The 26,653-nt window shown below is 36.1% G+C and overlaps 1 protein-coding gene across 1 annotated transcript in view; it reads left to right on the top strand.

The window, feature by feature from the left end:
- Positions 1-26,653, top strand: part of LOC113073874 (potassium voltage-gated channel subfamily H member 5-like) — an 81,197-nt gene that overhangs the window by 1,298 nt on the left and 53,246 nt on the right. The window contains exons 2-6 of the mRNA XM_026246621.1: positions 12,698-12,821; positions 14,968-15,074; positions 16,893-17,021; positions 22,959-23,074; positions 23,768-24,160. Of these exons, the coding sequence (XP_026102406.1) occupies positions 12,698-12,821; positions 14,968-15,074; positions 16,893-17,021; positions 22,959-23,074; positions 23,768-24,160 (869 nt within the window). The remainder of the gene's footprint in view (positions 1-12,697; positions 12,822-14,967; positions 15,075-16,892; positions 17,022-22,958; positions 23,075-23,767; positions 24,161-26,653) is intronic.

The raw sequence follows: 26,653 nt of genomic DNA, 5'->3' as shown, positions 1-26,653 counted from the left end.
TATATGCTGTGTAATCAGTTTTTAACAATATATATTTTATATTCTATATTTTTATATCATTATTATAATTACTATTATCAGCACAATCGAAGCATTTGCATGTTCAGTGCTCAGTTGTTTGTATCAACAAATTATTGTTGATCATAGCTAAACTTAATCTAAAGGTGATGCAGTTTTTCTTGGCTGTTTTGCTGTAGATCTTCTTATGTGAATTGCAGTCATTTTGTGTCACATATATTTTCCATGTGAATCTGCCACAGGTTCTGTAGGAGTTTGTATAAAAGGACCTCACCAGCAGAGGTCACACTCATGATTACTGCATCAAAAGCTATTAATAACTCTTAACTCTGTTTCAAATAAATACACAAACTTAAAAGTTGAAGACACAGATTTTGGGTGTTTTTGTATACACTGAGACCAGACAGCTCTTTCTAACGAACTGTGTGGGTTTTAATGTGGTGCTCTCTCAGCTCATAATACCATGCCCTGACATTTGCCGTGGGCAGCTCTCTGACCTCAGAGGGTCTCCGGATCTTCCACACACTCTTTGCTAAATCTGACGCAGAGCTTGCATCTTTTGAGAAAAAAAGATCCACTTTTTTTTGTTTTTATATAAATCCTAATCACAGTCTTTGTAGTAACAAGATGCTGATATTTATATTCTGTAAGCTCCACTGTCACTGTGATCATTGTTTAATATTGAAGTGATGCAGCGAGTGGAAGAATTTCTAATTCTAGTGCAGCTGAAATTGTTCAGCAGATCTCATGTTGTTTCTGGACATCCTCCCTTCATCCCATTACTAATTCAAATATGCTGACAGAATCTTGAATGGGCTGGATAATTGATTCTTGCATTTAAATTTACATGTGTTTTTTTGTCATAGGCTTTTTAAATAACTGATTTACAAGGAAGTGCATGCATTTACATCTGGATGAATGAACACATTTACAGCCATCAGTACAAGGCACAAGTCAAAAAATGAGAAGTTGCATGTAATTAAAAGGCAAGGTTAGTGTCTTCCTTCCAACGATTTCACTTAGGTACATTTAAAAATGTATCTAAAGCCTGTGCTGATGTGCTGCCAATGTGCTGTCAGCTCCAACTGAGGCTCCATGCTGACAGTAGTACAAATTTAAATTTAGGAGTGAAGGATAGATAATACAGTATATGGATGATGAGCATACCAAAATTCTCCTTGTGAAACGTTTTGGAATTGTGGAGCTGGTAATTATTTACAATCTGATTAAACAGCTAAAAATAACCAATAATATGCAGGTGGTAAATAATGGATGTGTAGTTGAGGTCTTTTATGGTGTCTTTATAAAGGTATAATATATATATATATATATATAAAATGAGGAAAAAAAACAACAACAAAAGAAACCCTACACACACAGGCTTCAAATTGCACTTGGCAGGAAAGTTAAATGGGGTATAATGAGCCATGCTATCAAAAATCAGAATTATTGTCAGTTATGTAACAGCCAAAAATGATCAAGTCTAAAAAGATTTTAAATTGCTCAAGCAATTTGTTTTTCATATACCTCTTATAGCACCATACACAGCATGTCCACCTCAAAATAATGAACCCTTTCTCGAATGCTGTTGTTGAAATTATGTAGGTGTTTCTGAGGCTTTGTGTCTCTGTCCTTCATTTACAACCCAAGTCCTCCCTGAAGGTCTTCTCCTTTGTTTGCGGACAGCAGAGTTTGTTTGAGTCTTGCAAGCCCACTTAGGGGAATCGAGACTCACAGCTGGGGGGTAAACAAAGTCAAATTTCATAAAGCTTTTTACCTGTACATATCATTATTAGAACAGGAAAAGCAGTGCATATTTCCCCCAGCTGTGCTGAGTTTTAGTGTGTTGGAGAAGCTTGTTGTAGTCAGCTTGATTTTTGAATAACCAGTGATACCATAGTTCTTACTGACTTGAGAAATTAAATGATTTCAACAACACTCTTTGATAGAGGACAGCTATACTGTTCTAGCAATGAAGGCTGGCGGTTCTGAGAATAAATTGCATGTATATAAAGTGAATATATACAGTATGTGATGGTTCCAGCCAGTGTTTATTATTATTATTTTACATTTATACAGTATTGTTCAAAATAATAGCAGTACAATGTGACTAACCAGAATAATCAAGGTTTTTAGTATATTTTTTTATTGCTACGTGGCAAACAAGTTACCAGTAGGTTCAGTAGATTGTCAGAAAACAAACAAGACCCAGCATTCATGATATGCACGCTCTTAAGGCTGTGCAATTGGGCAATTAGTTGAAAGGGGTGTGTTCAAAAAAATAGCAGTGTCTACCTTTGACTGTACAAACTCAAAACTATTTTGTACAAACATTTTTTTTTCTGGGATTTTGCAATCTTGTGAATCACTAAACTAATATTTAGTTGTATGACCACAGTTTTTTAAAACTGCTTGACATCTGTGTGCCATGGAGTCAACCAACTTGTGGCACCTCTCAGCTGTTATTCCACTCCATGATTCTTTAACAACATTCCACAATTCATTCACATTTCTTGGTTTTGCTTCAGAAACAGCATTTTTGATATCACCCCACAAGTTCTCAATTGGATTAAGGTCTGGAGATTGGGCTGGCCACTCCATAACATTAATTTTGTTGGTTTGGAACCAAGACTTTGCCCGTTTACTAGTGTGTTTTGGGTCATTGTCTTGTTGAAACAACCATTTCAAGGGCATGTCCTCTTCAGCATAGGGCAACATGACCTCTTCAAGTATTTTAACATATGCAAACTGATCCATGATCCCTGGTATGCGATAAATAGGCCCAACACCATAGTAGGAGAAACATGCCCATATCATGATGCTTGCACCTCCATGCTTCACTGTCTTCACTGTGTACTGTGGCTTGAATTAGGAGTTTGGGGGTCGTCTCACAAACTGCCTGTGGCCCTTGGACCCAAAAAGAACAATTTTACTCTCATCAGTCCACAAAATGTTCCTCCATTTCTCTTTAGGCCAGTTGATGTGTTCTTTGGCAAATTGTAACCTCTTCTGCACATGCCTTTTTTTTAACAGAGGGACTTTGCGGGGGATTCTTGAAAATAGATTAGCTTCACACAGACGTCTTCTAACTGTCACAGTACTTACAGGTAACTCCAGACTGTCTTTGATCATCCTGGAGGTGATCATTGGCTGAGCCTTTGCCATTCTGGTTATTCTTCTATCCATTTTGATGGTTGTCTTCCGTTTTCTTCCACGTCTCTCTGGTTTTGCTCTCCATTTTAAGGCATTGGAGATCATTTTAGCTGAACAGCCTATCATTTTTTGCACCTCTTTATAGGTTTTCCCCTCTCTAATCAACTTTTTAATCAAAGTACGCTGTTCTTCTGAACAATGTCTTGAACGACCCATTTTCCTCAGCTTTCAAATGCATGTTCAACAAGTGTTGGCTTCATCCTTAAATAGGGGCCACCTGATTCACACCTGTTTCTTCACAAAATTGATGACCTCAGTGATTGAATGCCACACTGCTATTTTTTTGAACACATCCCTTTCAACTAATTCGACTAATTGCCCAATTGCACAGCCTTAAGAGCGTGCATATCATGAATGCTGGGTCTCATTTGTTTTCTGAGAATCTACTGAACCTACTGGTAACTTGTTTGCCACGTAGCAATAAAAAAATATACGAAAAACCTTGATTATTCTGGTTAGTCACATTGTACTGCTATTATTTTGAACAATACTGTATTTAGTTTATTATATACTATTTTTTTATATGTTGTTATTATTTTTTATCATTGTTGTTGTTTTCAGTATGTAGTACCATACATTTTCTTCCATTCTTATACATTTATTCTCACTCTTTTATGTCCTTAGGACTGTTAATTTGCATTTGGGGTTTATGCAATGTACCATGGCTCATCTGAGCTGCCATTGGCTATCCTCAGCTTGTTCTTTTGTACTGCTTGTCACACTGTAAGGTGTACAGGCACACTACACATGCTCTCAAAGAGAGAAATATACACGCACAGCAAAGGGATTTTAAAATACAGTTAAAAAGAGGAATAAAATAAATGAGACTGAGTACGAACTAATAATTTAGCAATAAACTATTAAAAGGAAGCTAGAAGAAATGATAAAGTAGAGTTTCTGTGGTAAAATGAAACGTTTGAGAAAACCAAACATCACAACGGTACAAAAACACCAGTAAGGAGATCATAAGACTATTTCCAGAGAAAAAAGATAATTAAAAAAAGCATGTGAGGAGATATGAATGCAGATTAGAAAGTCACAGATGTAATGAAAGTGATATCTTTCATTAACCACAGCTTACGAGAACAGAGAGCAGGTTGTGTTTGGTGTTCACTATAGGGAACCACTATCTGATGTGTATCTGTACTGGAAATAGTCGGTTTTTCTTACATGCTTAGGATCTGTAATGGCCAACAGAAAATCGTTTTCACCAAGATCACAGGCACTAGGGAACTTACTAAGGTGTAATCCATGTAAATATAGGTTTATCTTAATAGGATCTGTTTCTTCTTCCACTTTCCCTGTAGTCATTCTTTCACAGAGAAGCAGGTGCGCCAACATACTTCCACGCAGACAGTGAAAGGAACACATACCATGCAATAGCATCAAATACATTGATGATGCATTATGTTAATGGATCCAAAAATAGAAGAATGTTTGTGCTTGTTCAATTACATAACTTCTCGTTGCAGTGACCACCAGGAGTAACATGCAGATGAGCACATGACAGACACTTTGTACCTCCTATTTGCACCAGATCTGCTGAAGGGAGTGTTTACTTGTGGATTCATTTATTACAGACTCTAGTTGCTCCACCATCTTTTTTCTAGCCCAGAAGATTGGTAGAATCTCTCTGACAGCCCCCTCAGAAAGTACAGGCTTCTCTGATCTTTCTGCTTGCATTGCTGTGTTGTCAATGCAGTCCAGTCTGCTGTTTGATTGATTTCCATGTATTTGTGGGTCTGTACCATCTCTGTTTTTCCATCCTGGATGGTAGCTGTATGAAAATCCACTACCAGCTCTCTTAAGTTTAACTGTTTTGTTTTGCTTTCTCTCATCTTTATTACTGACGGAGACTATGATGAATTAGCGAACAACTAAAACGGAATAAAGTTTAAAGCAGCAGTAAAAACAAACAAACATAATGCCATTCCAAACTTTCTTCCAGGGGGGCACAAAATTATTTTTGTGGAAACCCTTTAGAATATACCAAGTACAAATAGATGGGGACTAGATCTGTTGAGATCCATAAAGGCCAAAAAGCATCATAAAACTACTATAAAATACTCCATGTGACTCAAACTAATTTGCAGTCATGTCCTATTCAAATATATAGCATTAATCTTTTAAAAGTCAAGGAAAAAGAACAGTGCCTCTGACTATCTACACTACCATTCCAAATTGTCTTTTTTTATCACCAAGATTGCAATTATTTGGTCAAATATAAAGTAAAATATAATAATAATGTAATATTTTAAATATAATTGCAATTTTAAAATAACTGTTTTCTATGTGAATATATTTCAAAATTATATTTAATATGTCATATGATCCTTCAGAAATCATTCTAATATGCTGATTTGTTGCTCAAGAAATGTTTACTATTATTATCAATATTATATTTCTGTGGAAACTAAAAAAGTTTTTTTCTTTCAGTAACCTAAATAGAATTTTGTTTTCACATAAATGCCGAGTTCTGTCATGATACTCTAGATGGCACAAGCTGATGGATTATTGACACAAATTGATGAAATTCACTGCGTTAAACTACTTGGCATAAGCTGATTGGTTCATGTTGGAAAGGCAGCCAATGAGCTCACTGCTATTCATTTAAATGTCTGGTTAGCGTTCATGAGAGCATGGTCCTCAGTTCGTTTTCACAGAGGGCCAAATTCGGCCAACAAAACCAAGCCAAGGGCCACTGACTACATTATGCCCAAAATGTTTCTGCTTATTATTGTCGTTGTTTTTGTTTTTATTGTTGTTTTTCGTTAATAGACACAAAATAAATATTCTACCCCCCCACAAGTAATCTGTTTTATTCAAATAATTATGATTTTTTTTTATTCAGATACAGAAAACTAAAGATCTTTGCCTGTTGAATATTAAAAACAAACAAACAAAATATTATATTTTTGAAACGGTTTCTATTTTCTGCGACATCGCGGCTGGAACAACATGTAAACTATGACAGCGATAATCTCAGGTAATGATTATGTGCTTTTGATTATTATTTTGCGTGACCTTTATAGCTATACAGAAAGTAAATTTTTTTTTTTTTTTTAAATTGGATCTTGAAAAATAAATTAAAAGAAATTGTAGTACGTTAAAATTGTGAACTCAGTGTGAACCAAAAAGCATATTCCATAACAAAGATGGGATCACTCAAAATTATTCAGTCCATTCATATTTGAATAATCTATTTTCCATGTCATCTTTTCTTCACACATGCCATGTTTTCACTGTCAAACACTGTCTGATGCTGCATTTGAATTTACACACCAGTTATGTGCTTACGCTGAAGTTACCATGACAACATTATTTGAAATGAGTGCGGGTAAAAAAAATTCTCTCATGGGCCGGATGTGTTCCGCGGGCCGCCTATTGAGGAACCTGTACTAGAGCATTTACCAGCATGCTTTCAGAGTTCCTCTGAAACACTCCACCTGTATAGATCTGCTATGGGTTATTATACTGTATATGCTACTTGTGCAGCAGCAGTATGTCTTAAATACACACAGCACCGTATCAGCATATGTACTGTATTGGCAGTACCAAGTTCCTGTTTTTGCTTTGCAGTGGCAGCAGCAATAATCTACAAGAACAGCAATAACCTACAGCAACAGCAGCGTAGCAGATCTATTCCGCCAAGACTAAATACATTAACAGTCATGTTCATTACCATGCTAAAATTTTCTAAAATTGTCATGATAGAAATTTCTTTACTGTCAGTTTTGATACATTATATGCATCTTTGCTGAATAAAAGTATAAATTAAAAAAATTAATCTTAGGCAAACCTAGGCAGTTTGTACAAAAGTGTTTTATTAAAGGTGGCATGTTAGGCCTCAGGAAATCTCAAGTTCGCCTGCCCCTGTCTGAGCCTTGACTGTGTGCTTGGGATTGAATCAACAGCTATCCTCAAAGCTGTTTAAAGCAGAACCTTTGGCTGGAGATTGGCAGTGGTTGTTTCCCAATGCATATGCCGTGGACATCTCTCCTCTTGCTGGAAGTAATGGAGTCAAATGCTGACACACACAAAGTGTCACACTGCAATTGAATAGAGAATTATAGAGAGATAAAGAAAGACAGCGAGAGGCGATGGAGCCAGAGAAAAGGTCACAAATTGTCTGACAACAGAGACTCTTCTGCATAGACATCAGAGCAATTTGTAAATCTACTTCCCTCTTTTGTCAAACCTTAAACAAATTCATAGCTTGTTTCTCTTGTTGGAACTCTGCAGTGCTAAGAAATATAAACAATAATATTTCCCCTGGAATGTTGTCGCTACTAGTCTTGAGAGAGTCTTCAGAACAAACTGATTTATATTGAACAATGTTTGCTGACTTGGTAGCTCCCATCATGCAGTGCGGCATGAATAATTGTGTGAATAGTGTATTGTTTCGGGTTTTGCTGACCTTATGCTATTGCTGTTTCATTGTGTGATGATCATCTTTTCACACACTGAGGTTTATTGATTGTCAACATTATTTTAGTCTTGCCTGGTCAGATGTTTGACGTGTGGCATAAGATCAGGACTTGGTACTTGTTGCAGCTTTTTGTGACCGAGAGCATAAAACTTTAACAGAATAAAACTGCTTGAAGCAACCAACCACAGTTTGCTTTTATGTGGTATTTAGGAGCATGTTTAATGAAATACAGTATATATCAGAAAACGGAAGTTAGCAGCCAATCAGATAAAATCTTGCTACCATAACTGATATTTGTGTGTTGAGTTTTTTTCACATGATTTTAATAAATATTTGCCTTGCCAAATATTCCCTCTCTCACAGTAATTTACATCAGTTGTGTGAAGGAAATGATTGTGGTGGATTTGACAATTTTTTTTAGTAACACTTAACAATAAGGTTTCATTGGTTAACATAGTTATACATTAGTTAACGTGAACTAACAGTGAAAGTACTTCTTCAGGCAGCATTTATTAATCTATGAAAATATAAACACTTAGTAATACATTCACAATCAAAATCAAATGTTAATATTATGTAATGGAACAAATCTAATTTGAACAAACAATAAACAGTTGTAAATTTTAATAATAAATATTTGTAAATATTAACAAAGTTTAATAAATACAACAAATACAAATTAATTGTTCTTTGTTATACAATGTTAGTTAATGCACTAGCTAATATGTAACCCTGGACCACAAAACCAGTGTTTAGGTTTCAATTTCTCGAAATTAAGATTTATACATCATCTGAAAGCTGAATAAATAAGATTTCTATTGGTGTATGGTTATTGGGATCGGACAATATTTGGCCAAGATACAACTATTTGAAAATCTGGAATTTGAGGGTGCAAAAAACTCGATATACTGAGAAAATCGCCTTTAGATATGTCCAAATTAATTCTTAGCAATGCATATTACTAATAAAAAATTAAGTTTTGATATATTTACGGTAGGAAATTTATAAAATATGATCATGATACATGATCTTTACTAATATCCTAATGATTTTTGGCATAAAAGAAAAATCTATAATTTTGGAATATCTCAATGCATCACATTGGCTTAATTAAAAAAAAAAAACTTTTCATTGACATGTGTTTTACTGTATGTATATATATATATATATATTTATACTGTATACAATATATATATATATATATATATATATATATATATATATATATATATATATAATGATATTTCATGGGTTTGTGTAAGTGGGCATGTAAAGGTGGAAGAAAATGATGTGTATATATGTAAATGAGGCCATGTGATTGCTAATGTGAGATGTTTATTTAATTTTCAGTAAACACACTGCTGTGGAATTGTGGAGAGCACCATAGCAGCTGTCTATTGGCCTCCCATGTGGGGTTGGCACGCACATCACTAAGTCTTTCATCGCTGTCAATATGCCTCGTATTCACCATTTATATGATAAGCTTTCGGCTGCATCCCATAAAACACATAAAGTGCTGACGGACTGCTTTAGGCTTCACATGGCTCTGGAAGTGTGATCAATGTATGTGTTATAACCACTTGGGCTGTTTAAAGTCTGTATCAGCTGACATAAGCTGCTCTTTAAAACAACAAGACTAATTCAAGAGAGACACAGGTAAGCCTTTTTGTTAATTTGCCTCAAGTGAGATTATAAAGATTAAAGTCTTTCTAGTTTCAATATTCCATTGATTTTACATGCAGCCAGACAAAACAGCTGTGTCCTCTTATGTGAAATGGGTACTCTTTTTGCCTTGAGGTGGATCTGTGCTCTTTGTGTATTGAATAACTTTACTTTGGCTTAGATATATATATAAGGTATAGTTCACAAAAGAGATTTTGAATATTTTGAAGTGCTGTAATCAGGTCCCTGGTGCATCGACCAACTAAGGAAGCGTGGAAAAAGATTAACCCAGTAACTTTGTTTTGGTAAGCCTTTTTCTGAAAGCTTCTGAGAAAACAAGCCGCTCAGATTTCGCTCCCTTGGTGACGTGGTAAAGGGATCTCATTATAATATTACCGCCCCTTAATCTGTGAGCTTCCACCCATTACACCATTTTTTTGATTTTGCAAGCGACAACGGTTTACCAGTTCTGATGCCATGGTGTAAGTTTGAGCAAAACATACTAACTGTTCTGCCTTTGGCTGCACAGCCGAGCACAGAACGCTGTTCACCACACACTGAGTTCCAGGCTCAGAGGAGATTTATAGAGCAGTGGATTTATTGATTTATTTACTTTATTTTGTTGCTGCCACACAGATTATTTCCCAGCAGGTTACCTTAACAGACATAACCAACTGTTTTTGTTACTCATGTGTGTTTTTTAACGTAAACTTGTGTGTGGATGAGAACTTAGTTTAGTACTCACATGCTGTGACCACCGCTTTCTGTATGTGTTCACTTAGAAAACCATATATCAAAAAAAAAAAGAAAAAAAGAAAAAAAAAAAGAAAACCATATATCAGAAGTTTAAACTAATATTGCTTTAAAACGCATGATTTCAGTGTGATAAACATGATAATGAGAACCCAAACAGATGTTTTTAGCAGGTATGAGCTGTAATGCAACAGCTCTATTCTAGAAAAGGGGGCGGGGAGCAGCATCTCATTTGCATTTAAAGAGACAGCCCTGAAAACAGAACGTTTCTGCTTTCACAAAGGCATTTTCAAAATGATATAATAATGATTGGTGGAGTATTTTGAGCTGAAACTTCACAGACACATTCCGTGGACACCAGAGACTTATATTACATGTTGTAAAAAAAAAGGGGCATAATATGACTCCTCTAATAATTTGTATTTTTCACTTCATTATTGCAATCAGCGTTCTTATAGTTAATTGAAATAAAAAAATGACTGCGAAAAACAGAAATTATATTCAATTCATAATATTCATGGAAAACTGTAAACAAAATAAAATAAAAATGGCCACAAATGAATGTTTAGTTTTTGATATAAAGTAAATGTTATGCTTTTGTGAACCAGTATTATTTTAGTGTCATTGAGAAACTTCTTTATTTTTATATGTTGTATTTTTTCTATTTTATTTCAGTTATTTCAAGTAAAAAATTTTTTGTTGGTTTCATTAACTATAATTTTTTGCACAAAAGCATGGAAATATAATTTTTGTTCTTTTCCTTCATCTGCACGTCCCCTTAGGGGCTTCGTCAAAACATGTGAATGAAAACTAAAGTAAATAAATAAATAAATAAAAGAAATAGAACTAAATAAAATAAAATCAATAGAAAAAGTAATTAAAAACATATAAACTACAATGACTTTCATTGCAACACCGTCATTCCTCACATCGACTTTCCAGCATTGGTTATGCTGTGGATGTGACGGTACATGGTCCTGCTCCACTCGCCTGCTCGAGCTCCTTTTCCGTATTAGTTATTAATGCTTGACTTCTTGGCAGAGACTTTATTAGTCTGAACGTGCTGTCTTGGCTGAGAATGCGATATATCATCAGTGACAGAGCATTACATGATTATCACATCACCGAGCCCCGTTCTGCAAACAGGATCTCATTCTTTTGCATCCTCAGGGAGCACTTCCTCACAATTGGCCCCTGGTCTGAGGGCAGGAGCCATGGCATGGAGATCACTGTAATGAGTCTCAGCTCTCCTTCCTGAAGGGGACAGCACTTCACTTTATCCTTTACGCTTCTCTTTTCAACTGGTCCTGCAGAGGCAAACTGCAAGGGGAGGAGGAGAGATAATGGAGACAATGAAGGAGAGAAGTGGCCACCTTTTTTTAATGGCTGTATCAAATGCCACGTTCTCTCTCTCTCTCTATCTTTCTCTTTTCCTCAGGGGAGGACTGCATGGGTCCAGAGAGGACTGTAGCTCAGCCGCATTATAAAAGCCGTGTGTGTGTGTGAGCAAAGATGATTCTGTTTGTGGTGGTTGGCTTTATGTGTGTAAGGATTTGTATTGTCACAGACATTTCTGTAACAATTTGTGCTTTGATTTGTTTTCCGGTGATGTAATGTTCTCTTTGCCTGTCTATTTTTATACCTGCATTGGGAGGGTGAAGACAGTTGTCTTTTTGCCTCACTAATGAAGACTAGAGAGGATGACTTAGTCTTTTTAATGGCACAGTCTCACAGGAACAATGTTCAGGGCTTTAACCCACCTGCTATGGCTAGACCACCGTGTATCAGTTACACTGATGCCAAGACTGCATTGCAATTCATTGTGACAAATAAAAGAATGAACTGAAGCAGTTTCCACAAATGGAGTACAAATTAGGCCTTGAAACGCAAGCCTTTTTTCTTCTCAACAAATTTCCATTCAAAGGGAAGTGTTTAACCTTCGGAAAAAAGGTGTCTGATCATCTCAGATGAATAGAATAAGGCTACGTTTACATCACAGTTATCAAATCATTTAGATCGGATCATCTTTCAATCAGGACATGCTGTGTTTACACTTGGCAACATCAAGTGACTTCTCTATCTGGATAAACAATCAGATCTTTCTCTTGGACCGATTGGAAGTCTTTTGACAGTTTGGAAGAAAGGGGGCAGGGTTTTGTGTGACATCAGCCTGCGAATGCAGACATGATAGCTGGATTGTCTTTATCTTACACTGAGATCTGAACACAGTGCATCCTCTACTACTATTTACACTGCCAAGTGTAAATGCAGTTTTATTTTGTATTATTATTTATTTTATTATTTTAGTGTGCAGTCAGATTACTACTCAGATTGACTTTGTTTTCTTAACATCCTTAGTTCCATTCTAGTCCCTGTCCGTCTACTTTTACATTTTATGTTTTTTGTTTCTCTACATGTTTCCTGTGAGATTTCTATTCAGATTAATTCCTTTATGTTTCCTTTGTTATGCAATTCCTTACTACAGCCAAACACGTGACAGATACAAGTTTGACTAAACTGATGTACCTGACGATAATACGAACACTAAATATACTGTAATAATTAGTTATTTATGCACATTAATAAACATGTTCCCGTCCTACCTCTTATATTTGATTGCAGAGACAAGTTTCTTGTTGGGGAATGCGCAAATCGTTGAATGGCCTATAGTTTACAGTAATGACGGATTCTGCAAGCTGTCTGGTTACCACAGGGCAGAGGTCATGCAGAAGAGCAGCACCTGCAGGTAAGTGTTTCTCCCACCTGTCTATTTATAGCCTGTCCGGATTCAGTAGTCAAGGGCAGACAGTGATGTCATTCAAAATTTATATTCGCAACTTTCCAGGCTAAGGCATGCAGGATCCAAAAATGCATTAGTTTGCATCATAACTAAATTATGTGTTTTTACAGAATTACATTATTTTGGATACGAAAACGAAGCCTCAGAAACTTTTCCAGAGGGGTTATGCTCGGATAGCAGGAGCTGAATCTATTAAACTGATGCAATGCAGAATATGAAGTAGAGAAAGGACAGAATTTGATCATTTATTATTATTATTATTACTATTATTTGTCTTTGTTAAGTGAGAACTGACCGCTATTCCTGCTAGTTTCACTCATCAGACAATTGTGGATGTTTCGCTAATGATTTTGGTGAAGTGTTAGGCGCAGAAGTGTCATTTTCTTATTCTGCTTGAGTTAATGGTGCTAAAACACACTTCTCACATCACTTCAACACACTTCTCACATCAGTTCAGCTGTGTTGAGCCATCTGCGTGTGCTATTCAGCCACTCCGAGAGCACATTTCTCCTGAGCCATCACCGAACACCTTGTTAGTGCTAAATATGCTCAGTAAGATGCCAATCATCAGAGTAGAAATAGCAATACCAACTGCAGCGATTTGGCTCTGCCTCCATGCAGTTATATGGATCTGCCTACAGACTGTGATATGACTCCAGATTGACTCAGGATTCAAGGGGAATTTTAGAGGTAGAACTGGCACAAGCCTTTGTCAGCTAAAGCAATATGGTTGAGGATTTGATACTAAAAGTCTCTGAGTAGCTTAGGGTCACAAAACTCAAATGCACCATAATTACCTATATATTTTTGTTTTTTTTTGGAAGCTGAGGTTTCAATGTCACCCAGTCTTGATTGTAGTAATTTGCTATAAACGCTACATTACAGGACTGTCTGACTGTAGAGCATTGTCCTCCTGTGTCCACTTAAGAAGAAATGGACAACAGATGAGAAAGTTAGAGATAGAGAAAGTTTGAAAACTCAAACACATAAACTTCATTTTGATTATAACATGATTGGAAAGGATGGAGATGAAGTAAAAAGCTGAAGTAAAAAAAAATAGAATACAATTGACCACATTCACATTGTAATATTGTCATGAAATTCACAAAGTAAAATTCATGAAAATGGGACTTCATGAAATGATCCACCACGCATTTTCATTCCACGTCTTAAGTCTTCTTTGTCAATTCTACAGCTTTGTCATGGTTTATTGAACATTTTTGTCTTAGATTTTTTAAATATTTTTTAAAATGTTAATTTAAAGAATCTTCTGACTTGTTTGTTATCATTATTAAATTGTATTATCCAAAAGTCTGATACCACTAGTAATACTATAATTTTTTTTTTTTTTTATTATGCACATTTTATTCGAAATTTTATATAATCAGCCAAACAAGTTAAAAACTGAATTAGAAAATGAACATGAATTTCAGATTTTCTGTATTTCTTCCCAGCATGAATTTAGGAGATGTTGAAATGATCATTGTCACAGATTTACTTAATTAAAAAAATAGGCCAGAATTATAAATGTTGTACTAGTTCCCCCATCACCCCCCCCCCCTTAAAAAACTTTTTGTATTTTTCCAGGCTGTATTTTGACTGCCATATTTTATATGTGGTCTTAGACTTTTGAACCCCAGTGGTGCCACATTATTTGCAAACATTTAAGAGAACTTCAGGCACTAAAACACACAAGAATACCTTGTCTTTTGCTGCTTTCCTGAACTGTTTCAAATTGAATGTTTCCTTCCTTTTACATAACCATGAGGGTAGAACATGTCGGAAGTGAGGCTCGGCATCTACTGTTTGTCCAGCCTCCACATGTTCAATAGAGCGGCTGCAGTATCTGACAGCCCGTGTCATCAGCCACCAGCCCTTGTGCACACTCAGTGAATTAACTGACAGTGAAAGACAAGGTAGAGTTCGCTGGATGTGTGTGGCACACAGGTGTGCACACTCCCCTAACTCTCTTTTTCTGCTCTCTTTGTCTTGCTCATTTTCATCACCTGTTTTCTCCCTTTCCCACCCACTACTCTCACTCTCAAAACCTTTTTTCAACTTTCCATCCTTTGTCTCTCTGTCCCCCTGGCAGTTTCATGTACGGCGAGCTGACAGACAAGAAGACAATAGACAAAGTCAGACAGACCTTTGATAACTATGAGTCCAATTGCTTTGAAGTGCTGCTCTATAAGAAGAACAGTGAGTATTCCCAGCTACAATTCTTTCACTTTGCCTGCTGTTTCTAGTGGAAAAGGGAAAATACAGAGATGCAATTGTGTCGATGTAGGAAGCCGAGTTCCTGAAAAGAATGAAAATTCCTTCATATATATATATATATATATATATATGGCGGGCGGATAGACTTAAAGTATTTACAATGGCACACACTGTATAAAGGTCCTAGACCATGCAATTCTAAACTTACATTTTTTTTTTTTCCAGACATTTAATCAGTGAACAATCAATATGTTATTAAACAACAGTTTGATTCTTCAGTCATCAAACCCTCTTTTTCATTCCTGTTAAAAGTTGATATATGAAATATGGCACTGCCCGGACTAGGTCCACAACACAAGATTTCACAACTGGCCAGATTAAAATGATGACACATGTTTATTCTGACACATTCTGTTCCACCAATGCTCACAAATATGTGTTTTTATAACAGTAAAAACTCTGTTTGTGTGATTATAATGTTATATTGTGTTAAGTTAATCAACATAAAAGTGATAAAAACATATAGACCCCACTTTATTGTTTATTTTGGACTTTCTTCTTTACATACAGGCACTGTATCAAACAGCACATATGTTCAATGAAAAGTGTGTCTGGATGTTACATCTATTCTACTTCATTTGCAAACACAGCATGAATGTCAAAACAGCCAGCAGAAAGTGTCTGATTTTATGGCACAGTTTTCAACTCAATGAGTTCAAGCGAGGCAAAAGAGGCACTACGTTCCTCTAAAAACTTTCTCCTCACTTCTGTAAAAAAAAAGTGTCCTACTTGAAATTTGGGCATTTAAATTGTTTAGACTACTCAAGTACTCTCAATTGTGTAGATACTTAATATCTGATGTAATGTTTCTGTTTGTCATGAGTAAGTTTGGTTGTTGGATCGCGTTATATTTTAGTGCTGCTGGCCTGTGGTTCATTTTCTATTTTCACCACAGGTTGCTTGACATAAAGCTGGGTGCACACTCTACGATTCTTGACACAATTAGACACATTTTGCACATGCTTAAATATTATTTTTACATATGTCCATTTTTAATGAGTCTGACATTAATTACAGCTAAGATGCAACATTGTGACAATTCGCTGTTACAAGTTAAATCAGTTATTTTAAGGAATCTGAAGAACCCGTGTTCTGTTCCATTTAGTCACGCTTAGTTTAGCTGTCGAGTTGTGTCGAGTCTCCTTACCCAGTTTCTGTTAACAGTCACGAAATTTATGATCATGAACAATCATTGGATACTCATGCCCATCCCTAAACACTTCACATCTTTGCTTTGAGTTATTTGATCATTTACACCTCAAGGCATCTTGCATTTTGGGCACAATTGCATCCTCTCCACTCTTGAATGTTTCTAATGCAGCTACTATAAAGATAAATCTCCCCATGTTGCCTCTTTAAGATAAAGCTGACCTGTTAAGCTCAAATGTAATGACCCATTAGGCACATGGGTTACACCGTATATTCCTCATACAGGTGAATCGAGAACCTTGGTCTCAGTGATCTTCCTGTTTCCCTCCTTTTTCTCAATTCCTGTCTTTCTCCTGCGATCTTCATTCACCACAATAATCACATCATCATTTATTCTTCTCCTACTCTTCCATTGGACCTCTCTGTCACTTTCACTTTCCCTCACCATTCACATAATTTTCATCCATGTCTTTTAACTTCCTCGTCATGACTTCTTTTAAACCCTCAATTCACTTCTCTTCACATACTTTTCACACTTTCCTTTCATCTTACCCTCTCTCCTCTCTCACTGTGTTCATCCGGTGCTGTCAGGAACCCCTGTGTGGCTCTACATGCAGGTAGCCCCCATCAGGAATGAGAACGATAAGGTGGTCCTGTTCCTCTGCACTTTTAAGGACATCACTGTCTTCAAGCAGCCCATTGAAGATGAGACCACCAGAGGTAAGAACTCTAAATCTTATTTTGAGGGTTGCTTTTTTCAGCCTGGTGGTAGAGAGTGCATTAACACACACACACACACACACACACACACACACCTTTATTAAAAAATTCATTTGTTTCATGTAAATTTGACTTTCTATTTGAAAAGCAAACAAATGATGTAACACATTTGTCAAATGGTTGCATAGGAAATGCAATCTGGATGAAAAGGAGATTTGTTAGACCTTGCAATATTTATAATAAAATAATTTGTATCTGTTTTTCTTTTATTGTGCAGTAAAAAAATATTTACCTGGGAATATATATATATTAGGGCTGTCAATCGAGTACACATTTTTATCTAATTAATTACATACTCTGTGATTAATTAATCTAAATTAATCGCATACATAATTTTTCCTGTAAAAGTATCAAATATTCCAATTCAAATGAATCAATGATGAATAATAGTGACATTAAAGTTAAACAATTATTTTATTATTATTTTCATTGTTCAAATAATGGCCATAACAATCAACAATATGCTAAGAAAATACATTTAAAAGAGCTTCAGGAAGAAGATTTTTTTCACTGTACAAACAAGGCATCTTGAAGATGACGTTGACTGCTTAAGTTATCATGGGACGTGCTAGGTCGTACCTCCGGATTGACGTTAACTCCTGGATGCTTTGCATTGATGTGGTACTTTAGAGTGGACGAACTCCGGTGATATGCAAATTCCTTGCTGCAGACATTGCAGACGACTTTATTTTTTTTTAGAAAACAGCCGAAACTTGTACCAACCCAGAAATAAGATTCTCGGCACAGAAATTCTGAGTCATTCTTCTAAATTATTTTTTTCAACTTTGGCCATATTTAGCAAGAGAATCCATCTCTTTAACACTGTGAACAACTCTGAATACACCAAACACAATTGAACCCCCTTTAAGGATGTTTAGTTATTTTCACTGGAGAACCACACAAAAATATTGAATTAAGGTCAATTGGGTATATTTTAACTGGGGATATTTGTGTGTTGCATGCTGCTTGGCACAATAGTACATGGTAGTATAATGAGAGAGACAAGCTGTCCCTTTATGTTGGAGAGTGCTGCTTATGGCTAGCACTGCAGTCAGTCATAGAGGTTCCTTGAATAGGCTAGATGTGTATCTGTGATGGATGGGCATTGTCAGACCCAACTTTTCCCACCATTTACTTACTCTTTCTGCTTTTCTCTCTCTCGATCTCATATAAACCAGTGGCTATTTTCCTTTTCAGCTTTTGCCACTGCTAAACTGAAGCACTTGTCCTTTGACAGTGATCCTAGCCCACACAGGAGCTCTTTAAACACACACGCGTGCACACACACATATAAATATTTCCCTTCAGATTCTTGATGGCAGCTGTTGTCACTTTGTGGCCCAACTGAGACTCTTGTCAGTGGGTGTGTACAGAGCAACAGGAAGTGAGTTCAGCGAGTATCACTCTGAAACAGATAAACAGCCTATTAGATTGAAAGACCACCCATGAACAGGCAGTGCTGAAATTGAACCATTCTGCATTTAGTGACAGTTATGGTAGCAAACGCTGAACAGTTCTTAAAAGAACTAAAAGTTTTGATTAACATTTCAAGTACCTTCTCCCACTATAAAAAACATTTTGTGCAATGGAAATTATACTGGCTATACATATCCATATAGCTTTTTAAAAATGTTTCCGAATATAGAAAATTATGCATAACGGGTGACTGCGCTCATATTTACTTTGGCATAGATGAGCCTTAGTATTGCCCGTGTTGAGAATAAAAGCTGTTTATCATCACACCGACCCACAAATTTTATTAAGCATCTATCAGGCATTCAAATCACCCACAATGATTACTTTGTAAATGAAGGACTATTTGCCCTTATTAAAATGTTAATCAATGCCGCTTTTGACCCTCGATGAACTAATAAATATTAACAGCACAATCAGATTATTCATAGCTTTGCACAGCGCTTCAGTTTGTTGTTAGGTGAATATGAGATCTGTTGTTCTAAAGGGGCATTTGTTAAACGTCACTTGCCAGGTGTGTATTCAGTATTGCTTCATGAATAGCTCATGCACATTTACCGATGAGAGAGTGCAGCATCAGGTATGGAAAGCCTGCATCATGGGCTTTGAACAGCAACATCAGCTGTATTGGCAATAAATATAAACATGTTCTTTATATGGTTCCTCTAGCAGTGGGAGTGGAATGTATGTATGTAAATGATATGATTGATGACCTTTCTGGAATGAGAGTGATGGGCTATACAGTATCTGCTACTTCATTAAAGAGGTTGTAAGTGAGCTGTTTCCTTTATGGTTGAAGAGTCAGTATCACGTAAGGTTCTGGCTTTTTTAACCAGGGGTTTGTGAAAAATATAATATAATAAAAAAATCTGTATTCTAAATGTGATATTCAATCACATTTTCCACACACATTTAGCAGCATAACTGTTTTTAACATTGATTGTAATAAGAAATGTTTCTTGAACAACAAATTGGAATATTAAAATAATTTCTGAAGGATCATGTAACACTGAAGACTGGAATAATGGTCGCTGCAAATTCAGTTTTCCCATCGCGTGAATGAATTACATTTAAAAATTTATTAATATAGACAAATTTATTTTTTAATTGTAATAATATTTCATATTACTGTTTTTTTTATCTAACAGTTTTGTTTGTCTGAACTGTTCTTTTTAATTCAGGCTTTGGTTTATTGTTTTTTTAATTACATGCATTGTGCATAGTGAAGCTTTTAGTTTTATTTGCGTTACAGGTATTTTGTAATTAGTTGTATAATCGAGATCTTCCCTAGAGTTTCATTCCATGTGACTGCTGCCCCTGGGGAGAGGATAGAGCTATAACAAGAGTACAGTATGTGTGTGTGTGTGAGTGTGTGTGTGGGTGTGTGTGTGTGTGTGCATGTTTTTGTGACATATCAGGACACAACTTTGTATAATGACATGGGTATGACACAGGTATTACAAGGAGAGGGTGACTTATGAGAACATAACCCATGTCCCCATTTTTCAAAACGCTTATAAATCATACAGAATGAGTTTTTTTGAGAAAGTAAAAATGCTAAAAGTTTCCTGTGAGGGTTAGGTTTTGGTGTAGGGTTGGTGTATGGTGATAGAATATACAGTTTAACAAACGTGTGTGTATGTGTGTGTGTGTGTGTGTGTGTATTCATGTATGTTTCCATGTATGCTGTCTCAAAATCACATGGAATAGTGCTCCTGTTGGTAATGCTCTGCTCTGCACTGGTGGTTTAATGAAATATGCAAAGCATCTGCATAGAAATAATAAAGCACCGTTAGGCATCAGTGCACGCAATGCACGGAGGGTTTCTTTGTATAGACTGCATTCGTGCCCAAGAATTTAAAGGATCTGTGCATACATTTAAACCATGATCACATTGGTGGTGGCTCACCCAGAGGGGCACAAATGTTATATAATAGCAAATAGGGAAGAAAAACGAGCAATGATTATGGGCTCCATGGCAACAGTGAAAACCCTCTGAGATCCTTCCAGATCTTTCTGTATCTGATAGTTACCTGGAGAGGATTATCAGCTCATCAAATGGGACCTCTTTAGGACCCTATCATTGACACCTGGGTAAATTGAGAGGTAGCCAGTAAACGTTCAAGGGAATGTAGTTAGCAGCCCTCAGAAAGGAAGAATATGTGTTTATGGGTAATCATCTACTAGGTTCAGAGCTGCACAGGGAAAATGAAGGGAGATGAACCAGCAGAAAACAGGTATTAAGCAGAATAGCTGTAAAAGTATAATTTCAATAGCATAATTAAAATAATTTCCTCATACTTTTTTGGCCATATAAATATCAGCACTTGAAACAAATTGCAGTTTCAGAAAAGATTTTGTCTAAAGTTTCAATAAACTACTTCAAAAAATTAGATTGTTCTGACTCTTTATTCATATGTCAGGCTTGAATCATGGTTGGATCACAGTAGTGGAGCAATACTGCACAATCCCAGAAGAAAGTGTGCCATAACATAGCAGTCATGGTCAGCAATCCAACGAAAATTTTCCCCAAACAAGGTTTCATTCAGAATTTGTCTGTTCATCTGTATCATCACCTTATTTGCTTAATTCCTTTAGTGAATTGAGCGGCAAAACAATGCAAATAGCATGTGCAAATAAACACTGTTCTCAGTGGATGTGATTCTTAATGAAATCTCGCCTTAATCTGTGTTTCCTTCACTGCTGCAGTCTGTATAGCCGTTGCAGTCTTGCAGACCTTGCTTGCTAATATTCTGCCAGATGTGGTGCATTTGGGCAAACATATGCTCCATTGTAGCTTAAGTCTGATAAGGTTCTATGAGGCTGCAATGGCCAAACTGAGATTTCTCTGAGGCTTTGCCTTATGGCTGCTCAACACGTCTACCTAGCATTGTTTTCCCCTGTAGAAGAACTATATCTGGAAGATGCCTTAGGGGGCCTGTGCAGCATTGTGACTTTGCCCTAAGACAGCCAGATGGCCTGAACCATGCATTGTTTTTTTCTCCTTTTCTTCCTTCTGTCTGTGACACAGTTCATTTTTTTCAGTATTTCTTTTTCACTGTCATATTTTGCATTTCTGCGTTTTCAGTGTTTGTTTAAATCCATATTAATAACAGTACCATGTATGTCTGCTAAACACCTTACAAGAATATTCAATTCTATATTACAATTCAATATTATTCAATATTAAAATTTTTGTGACAACGTAATACTATAATATCTAAAATGACATAAACCATATGTTAAGCTAATTTTAAATGTTTAAACATAAATAAATATTTGAATTTACAGTTTATCCAATTTTACAACTTTTTTACATTTTATTTTATTTAGTTTTACATTATGCCATAAATGCCTTACTTATATTAATTGAGTTTAACTTTGTAGTAATCCCAGAAAGTTCCTTTAACTTAAATGTAGCCAGTCGGCCTTCCTGACTTAAAGCTGTCCCCCGCTGTATGGGTTTGAACAGACTAGTGTGCTATTTTCATACATCCTACCAATAAGTGCACACGGCTGATTTCCCCTCCTTATCCCTTCACTGAGTTCATTGTTCATGTGGCCATGCAGAAAGACTTCCCCTCTATGTCCCTATTGTAATAAGAGAGTGGCTCCAAGACTCCCAATGCATTCAGACTTACTCTGGTACTGTATTGTTGTGTTTAAACATTCATGAGATGTGACTTAAATGGGAGAGACACACTGTTATTTATGTTTTACTCTTTTCCCACCCTGTAAACTTTTAAAAACAGTCAATCCTGAAGGTAAAAAAAAAAAAAATTGGATGAGATGAGATTAATGGGAAAAAAAAGGTATTCACATTGGCACACATACACTTTTTACAGTCATTTGGGGAAGATCCTCCTTTGTAGGACTCAACTGACCCAAATGATTTTAGGGTTATTGAGATCAAAAGAAAAACTTCCCATCAGTCTTTATTAATGAGAAAGCAATGACTTCAAAGCGAGGCGCCCTGTTGGACGCAACATCTTCCTTCAAGTCTCCACCATGTCATAATGCTTTCATTTTAAAGTCATAAAGAAATAATATGCCTTTGTGAAGTGCCCCCAAGGGTTCATAACAGTTTCTGTTTTAAAAAAAGAAAAGGCAAGAAAAGAGTAGGTTGCGACATGTTGATGGCACAAACTTTAGAAATGGGACATGGTTACACAAAAATATGTGAGTTGTTGGAAGGAAGGGATGGGGAAGAACAGTTTTCACTGGCGTCAGCATTTGAAGGAGCCTTAGTGGAAATCAGCGTGGGCTTTTTGGCTGAGGAGCATGATACCAGCAGCGCTACTAGTTGTGTGGAAAATTGTGTTTGTGAGTAAAGTAAAGAAATGTAGAGGAGACAAAGAATTGTTTCCTGTTGCGGATACACCATTTTGTTGATCTTTGTTACAGGATGGACCAAGTTTGCCAGGCTGACCAGGGCATTAACCAATAACCGGAGTACACTTCAGCAGCTCACACCTGTGAACAAGACTGAGGTCAGCCACAAGCATTCACGACTGGCAGAGGTGAGTGTCACACACACATTTGTTTTTCTAGGGTTTGGACTTTCCATTGACTTCTATTGTTTTTATACTAACAATATCTAATGGCATTTTCTTTCTCATACTCTTGACCTTTATATAAGCCTTTTTTGCATTTTTAGATTTTCATTAAACTTTATCCAGCTTTTTTCCTTGCAAGAACCTTTCTCTGGTCAGGTTTTGTAGCTGATCTTCATTAACTGCTTATTTGGAATCATTTGGACCTCACAGTCTAGGCAAAACCTGACCCACACACACATACGTAAATATATGCAGATCCAAAAAGGTCAACTGCCTTTGTCTTCAGTCCCAATGATAGTTTGTCTTCCAGACAGATGATAGCTGACTCAGCTGTCCAATGACTGATGACTTAAGCTTTATGTTTCTAAATATTTCACTGTATACTATATTATGGTGCCCTTTCATGAGGTAATTGATGACGTATGTGTTCCTTACAGTGCATAAATTTAACAGGGCAAAAGACCAGCTTAGACCAGCATGACTTTCCATGGTGGTCTCGCTGCAATGCAAAAAAAAAAAAAAAAAAACATTTCATAATCAGAGTTTTGTCTTAAATCAATTAAAACTAATTGTTAGACAATTTTTTTATGTATCTTTTTTTAACCTTGCTGTCTTTTTAATTCAACTTTAGCTAACTTCAGTTTCTGTCTTTCCAAGGCTCTTCAGCTGGGCTCTGACATCCTCCCTCAATACAAGCAAGAGGCTCCTAAAACTCCACCTCACATTATATTGCACTACTGCACCTTTAAGACCACTTGGGACTGGGTCATCCTCATCCTCACCTTCTACACGGCCATCATGGTGCCCTACAATGTGTCCTTTAAGACCAAACAGAACAACCTGGTGTGGTTGGTAATGGACAGCGTGGTGGATGTCATCTTCTTAGTGGATATTGTGTTGAACTTTCATACAACTTTTGTAGGACCTGGAGGAGAGGTCATATCTGACCCAAAGCTCATACGCATGAACTACTTGAAGACATGGTTTGTCATAGACCTGCTGTCTTGCCTGCCCTATGACATCATCAACGCCTTTGAAAACGTGGCTGAGGTAAGCACAACATTAAAGAGAGACATTTATTTGAGCAATACACACACACACACACACACACACAGATATATATATATTACTGTTAAAAAATTTGGGACAGTAAAGACATTTATATTATTGTTATAACTTATAATAACAGGTGTATATCTCAAATAAATGCTGTTCTTTTGAACTTACTATTCATCAAAAAATCATGAAAAATCATTGTTTACAGAAAAATATTAAGCAGCACAACTGTTTTCAACATTGCTAATAATAAATATTACATTTTTGTTGACCGCAAACCAGCATATTAGAAACACTTCTGAAGGATCATGTGACACTTCACCAACAAAGTAATAAATCAAATTTGAACATATATTAAAGTAGAACAGTTATTTTTATTTCTAATAATATCTCACCATATTACTCTTTTTACTGTATGTTTAATCTTATAAATAAAGCCTTGGTGAGCATAAGAAACTTCTTTCAAGAACATTAAAAGTTCTTACTGACTAAATCAGTTAGCAGCTTTTCTTAATATGACTCACTTATGTTCTGTTAGTGGCATTTTATTAAAAAAAAAATAAGGGAATTAATTAAATATGTGACCAGAATTTTTGGTTTTATTATTTTATATTTATTACTGAATTGATCATAGCATTGCAGAATAGCATATTTTTCCCCCCCAAATATTCCTTCCTCAAATTCAGAATCGTTAATTGAACCATTAAGGAATCAGAATCTTTAAGAGGAATCAGAATCGTTACCAGAATGGGTAAATTCCTTAAGATCTCCGTTCCTAACCATAGTTCATATCTTCTTATTCACCGACCTGGATGTGTGATGAATGATGTGATCATCCCAGCTCATCATATAAATTTGTTTTTATTTCTTGATCTGCAGTATGCTGCCATAATGACTTACTGTAACTAAAGACTTTTGTAGCTCTAATGATGATTTAACTGCAGAAGACCTTGAAACCATTTGCTCTATGCATTGATTTTATCCAAATTACTGCAAAACAAAAATCTTTTAGTTTACATTTTATTTGATCAGACATAACATATCTGACTGTTCTCAAATGACCAACTATAGACCAAAGCACAAATCGATAAACCTTCATCTTCTTTGCTTTTATTACTTTTGGTGTTATGTTTATGGAGTGCTCCAATCAAATGTTCTGTGCAAATTATAATTGATCCTCCTCTATGTTACTAAAGTTGGTGATTATTCATCTATGCATCTTGTTTGTGGTTATGTTTGCACAGGAATTCTCTGGCATAAATTTCCATTTCTTAGTGAGATATGCAAGTGGTACTGCATGCATGTTTTTTTTGTGTCAGGAATGCTTTATTTTTCTTGCAAGAAAGTAGTAGTGGGATTGAATGGACCTCTTTCCATTCAACATTTCCATAGGCTTAAACTCTGATGTGAAAACTACTGTATATCATTATTGCCATCGCTTTCCATACCAGTGGTTGCTCCCGGAAATGGGCATTAGACTAAATGGTCTCACTCTCAACCCAGCCAGACAGTTCAGTGATAAGTGGGCTGCTTGATTTCTGGAGTCTGTGTAGATGTGTGTTTAAGGAGAGACTAGGGTGGACTGAGATGGACATGTTATAGAAGTTATGCTTGAGTCTTTCCAATGACCAGAAATGCTTAAAGCTGATTTAGTATATTTTCACCACAGGTGGCAGTGTTTGCCAAATTAGCAGTTTTCTGTGGCTTAAAGGTTAATATAAACATAGAAGATAATTGGATAAGTAACCAAAATGGGTTGGTTGGTTACCAACATTCTTCAAAATATCTTCTCGTGTTCCACAGAATAAACTCATCCATATAGGTTTAGAAAGACATGAGGGATTGATTAATGATTTTTCATAAGTTGTTTTATTTTGTGGTGAACTCTCCGAGAATTCTTGAAATCAATTTCAGTATGCTAGATTTCTTAGATAAACTCTTACACCTGTGTTTTGAATTAAAAGCACTTCTGTGTACAGTGGGAGATTTTACTTGCCATATATATATTTTTTTATCTGTTTATCTGGAGGAATCAGTCTCCAACTAATAAAGAGTGCTGAGGAAGGAAGTGATCATCCAAAAAACTTTAAATGGGCACAGGCGTCCTAATGGCTATAGGATAAATTGGGTGACTGGACATTCAGAATAAAATATGATACTGCTTTAAGCTTCTTTACATTATTAATCTTCACATGCATGATATGATATATTTATCCAATAAAATAACTCTTCGGATTCCTACTGGTGTTGTGAGTTCACGGTTGCCCAGGCAACAAGCATAATTTCCCAATGTGGCGATGTTGTTGGAATGCATTAGTTTCTGTATCACTGGAACACAATGAAGTCTCAAAACTGCAGTGTGCCCCGATCTTAATAAAGTGTTCCTGTGGCATCTGGGACCATGCAGCACAGTTGTATTACTCCTGATGTGGTTGAAATCTGCATGTTGAGGCTGAGTTCAGCTGAGGTTACCTCTCTCAGATACTT

This window comes from Carassius auratus, unplaced genomic scaffold (assembly GCF_003368295.1).
Source record: "Carassius auratus strain Wakin unplaced genomic scaffold, ASM336829v1 scaf_tig00013133, whole genome shotgun sequence".
Lineage (NCBI taxonomy): Eukaryota > Metazoa > Chordata > Actinopteri > Cypriniformes > Cyprinidae > Carassius > Carassius auratus.
Note: the sequence above shows the minus strand (reverse complement) of the source record. Positions and strands in the feature narration are given on the sequence as shown.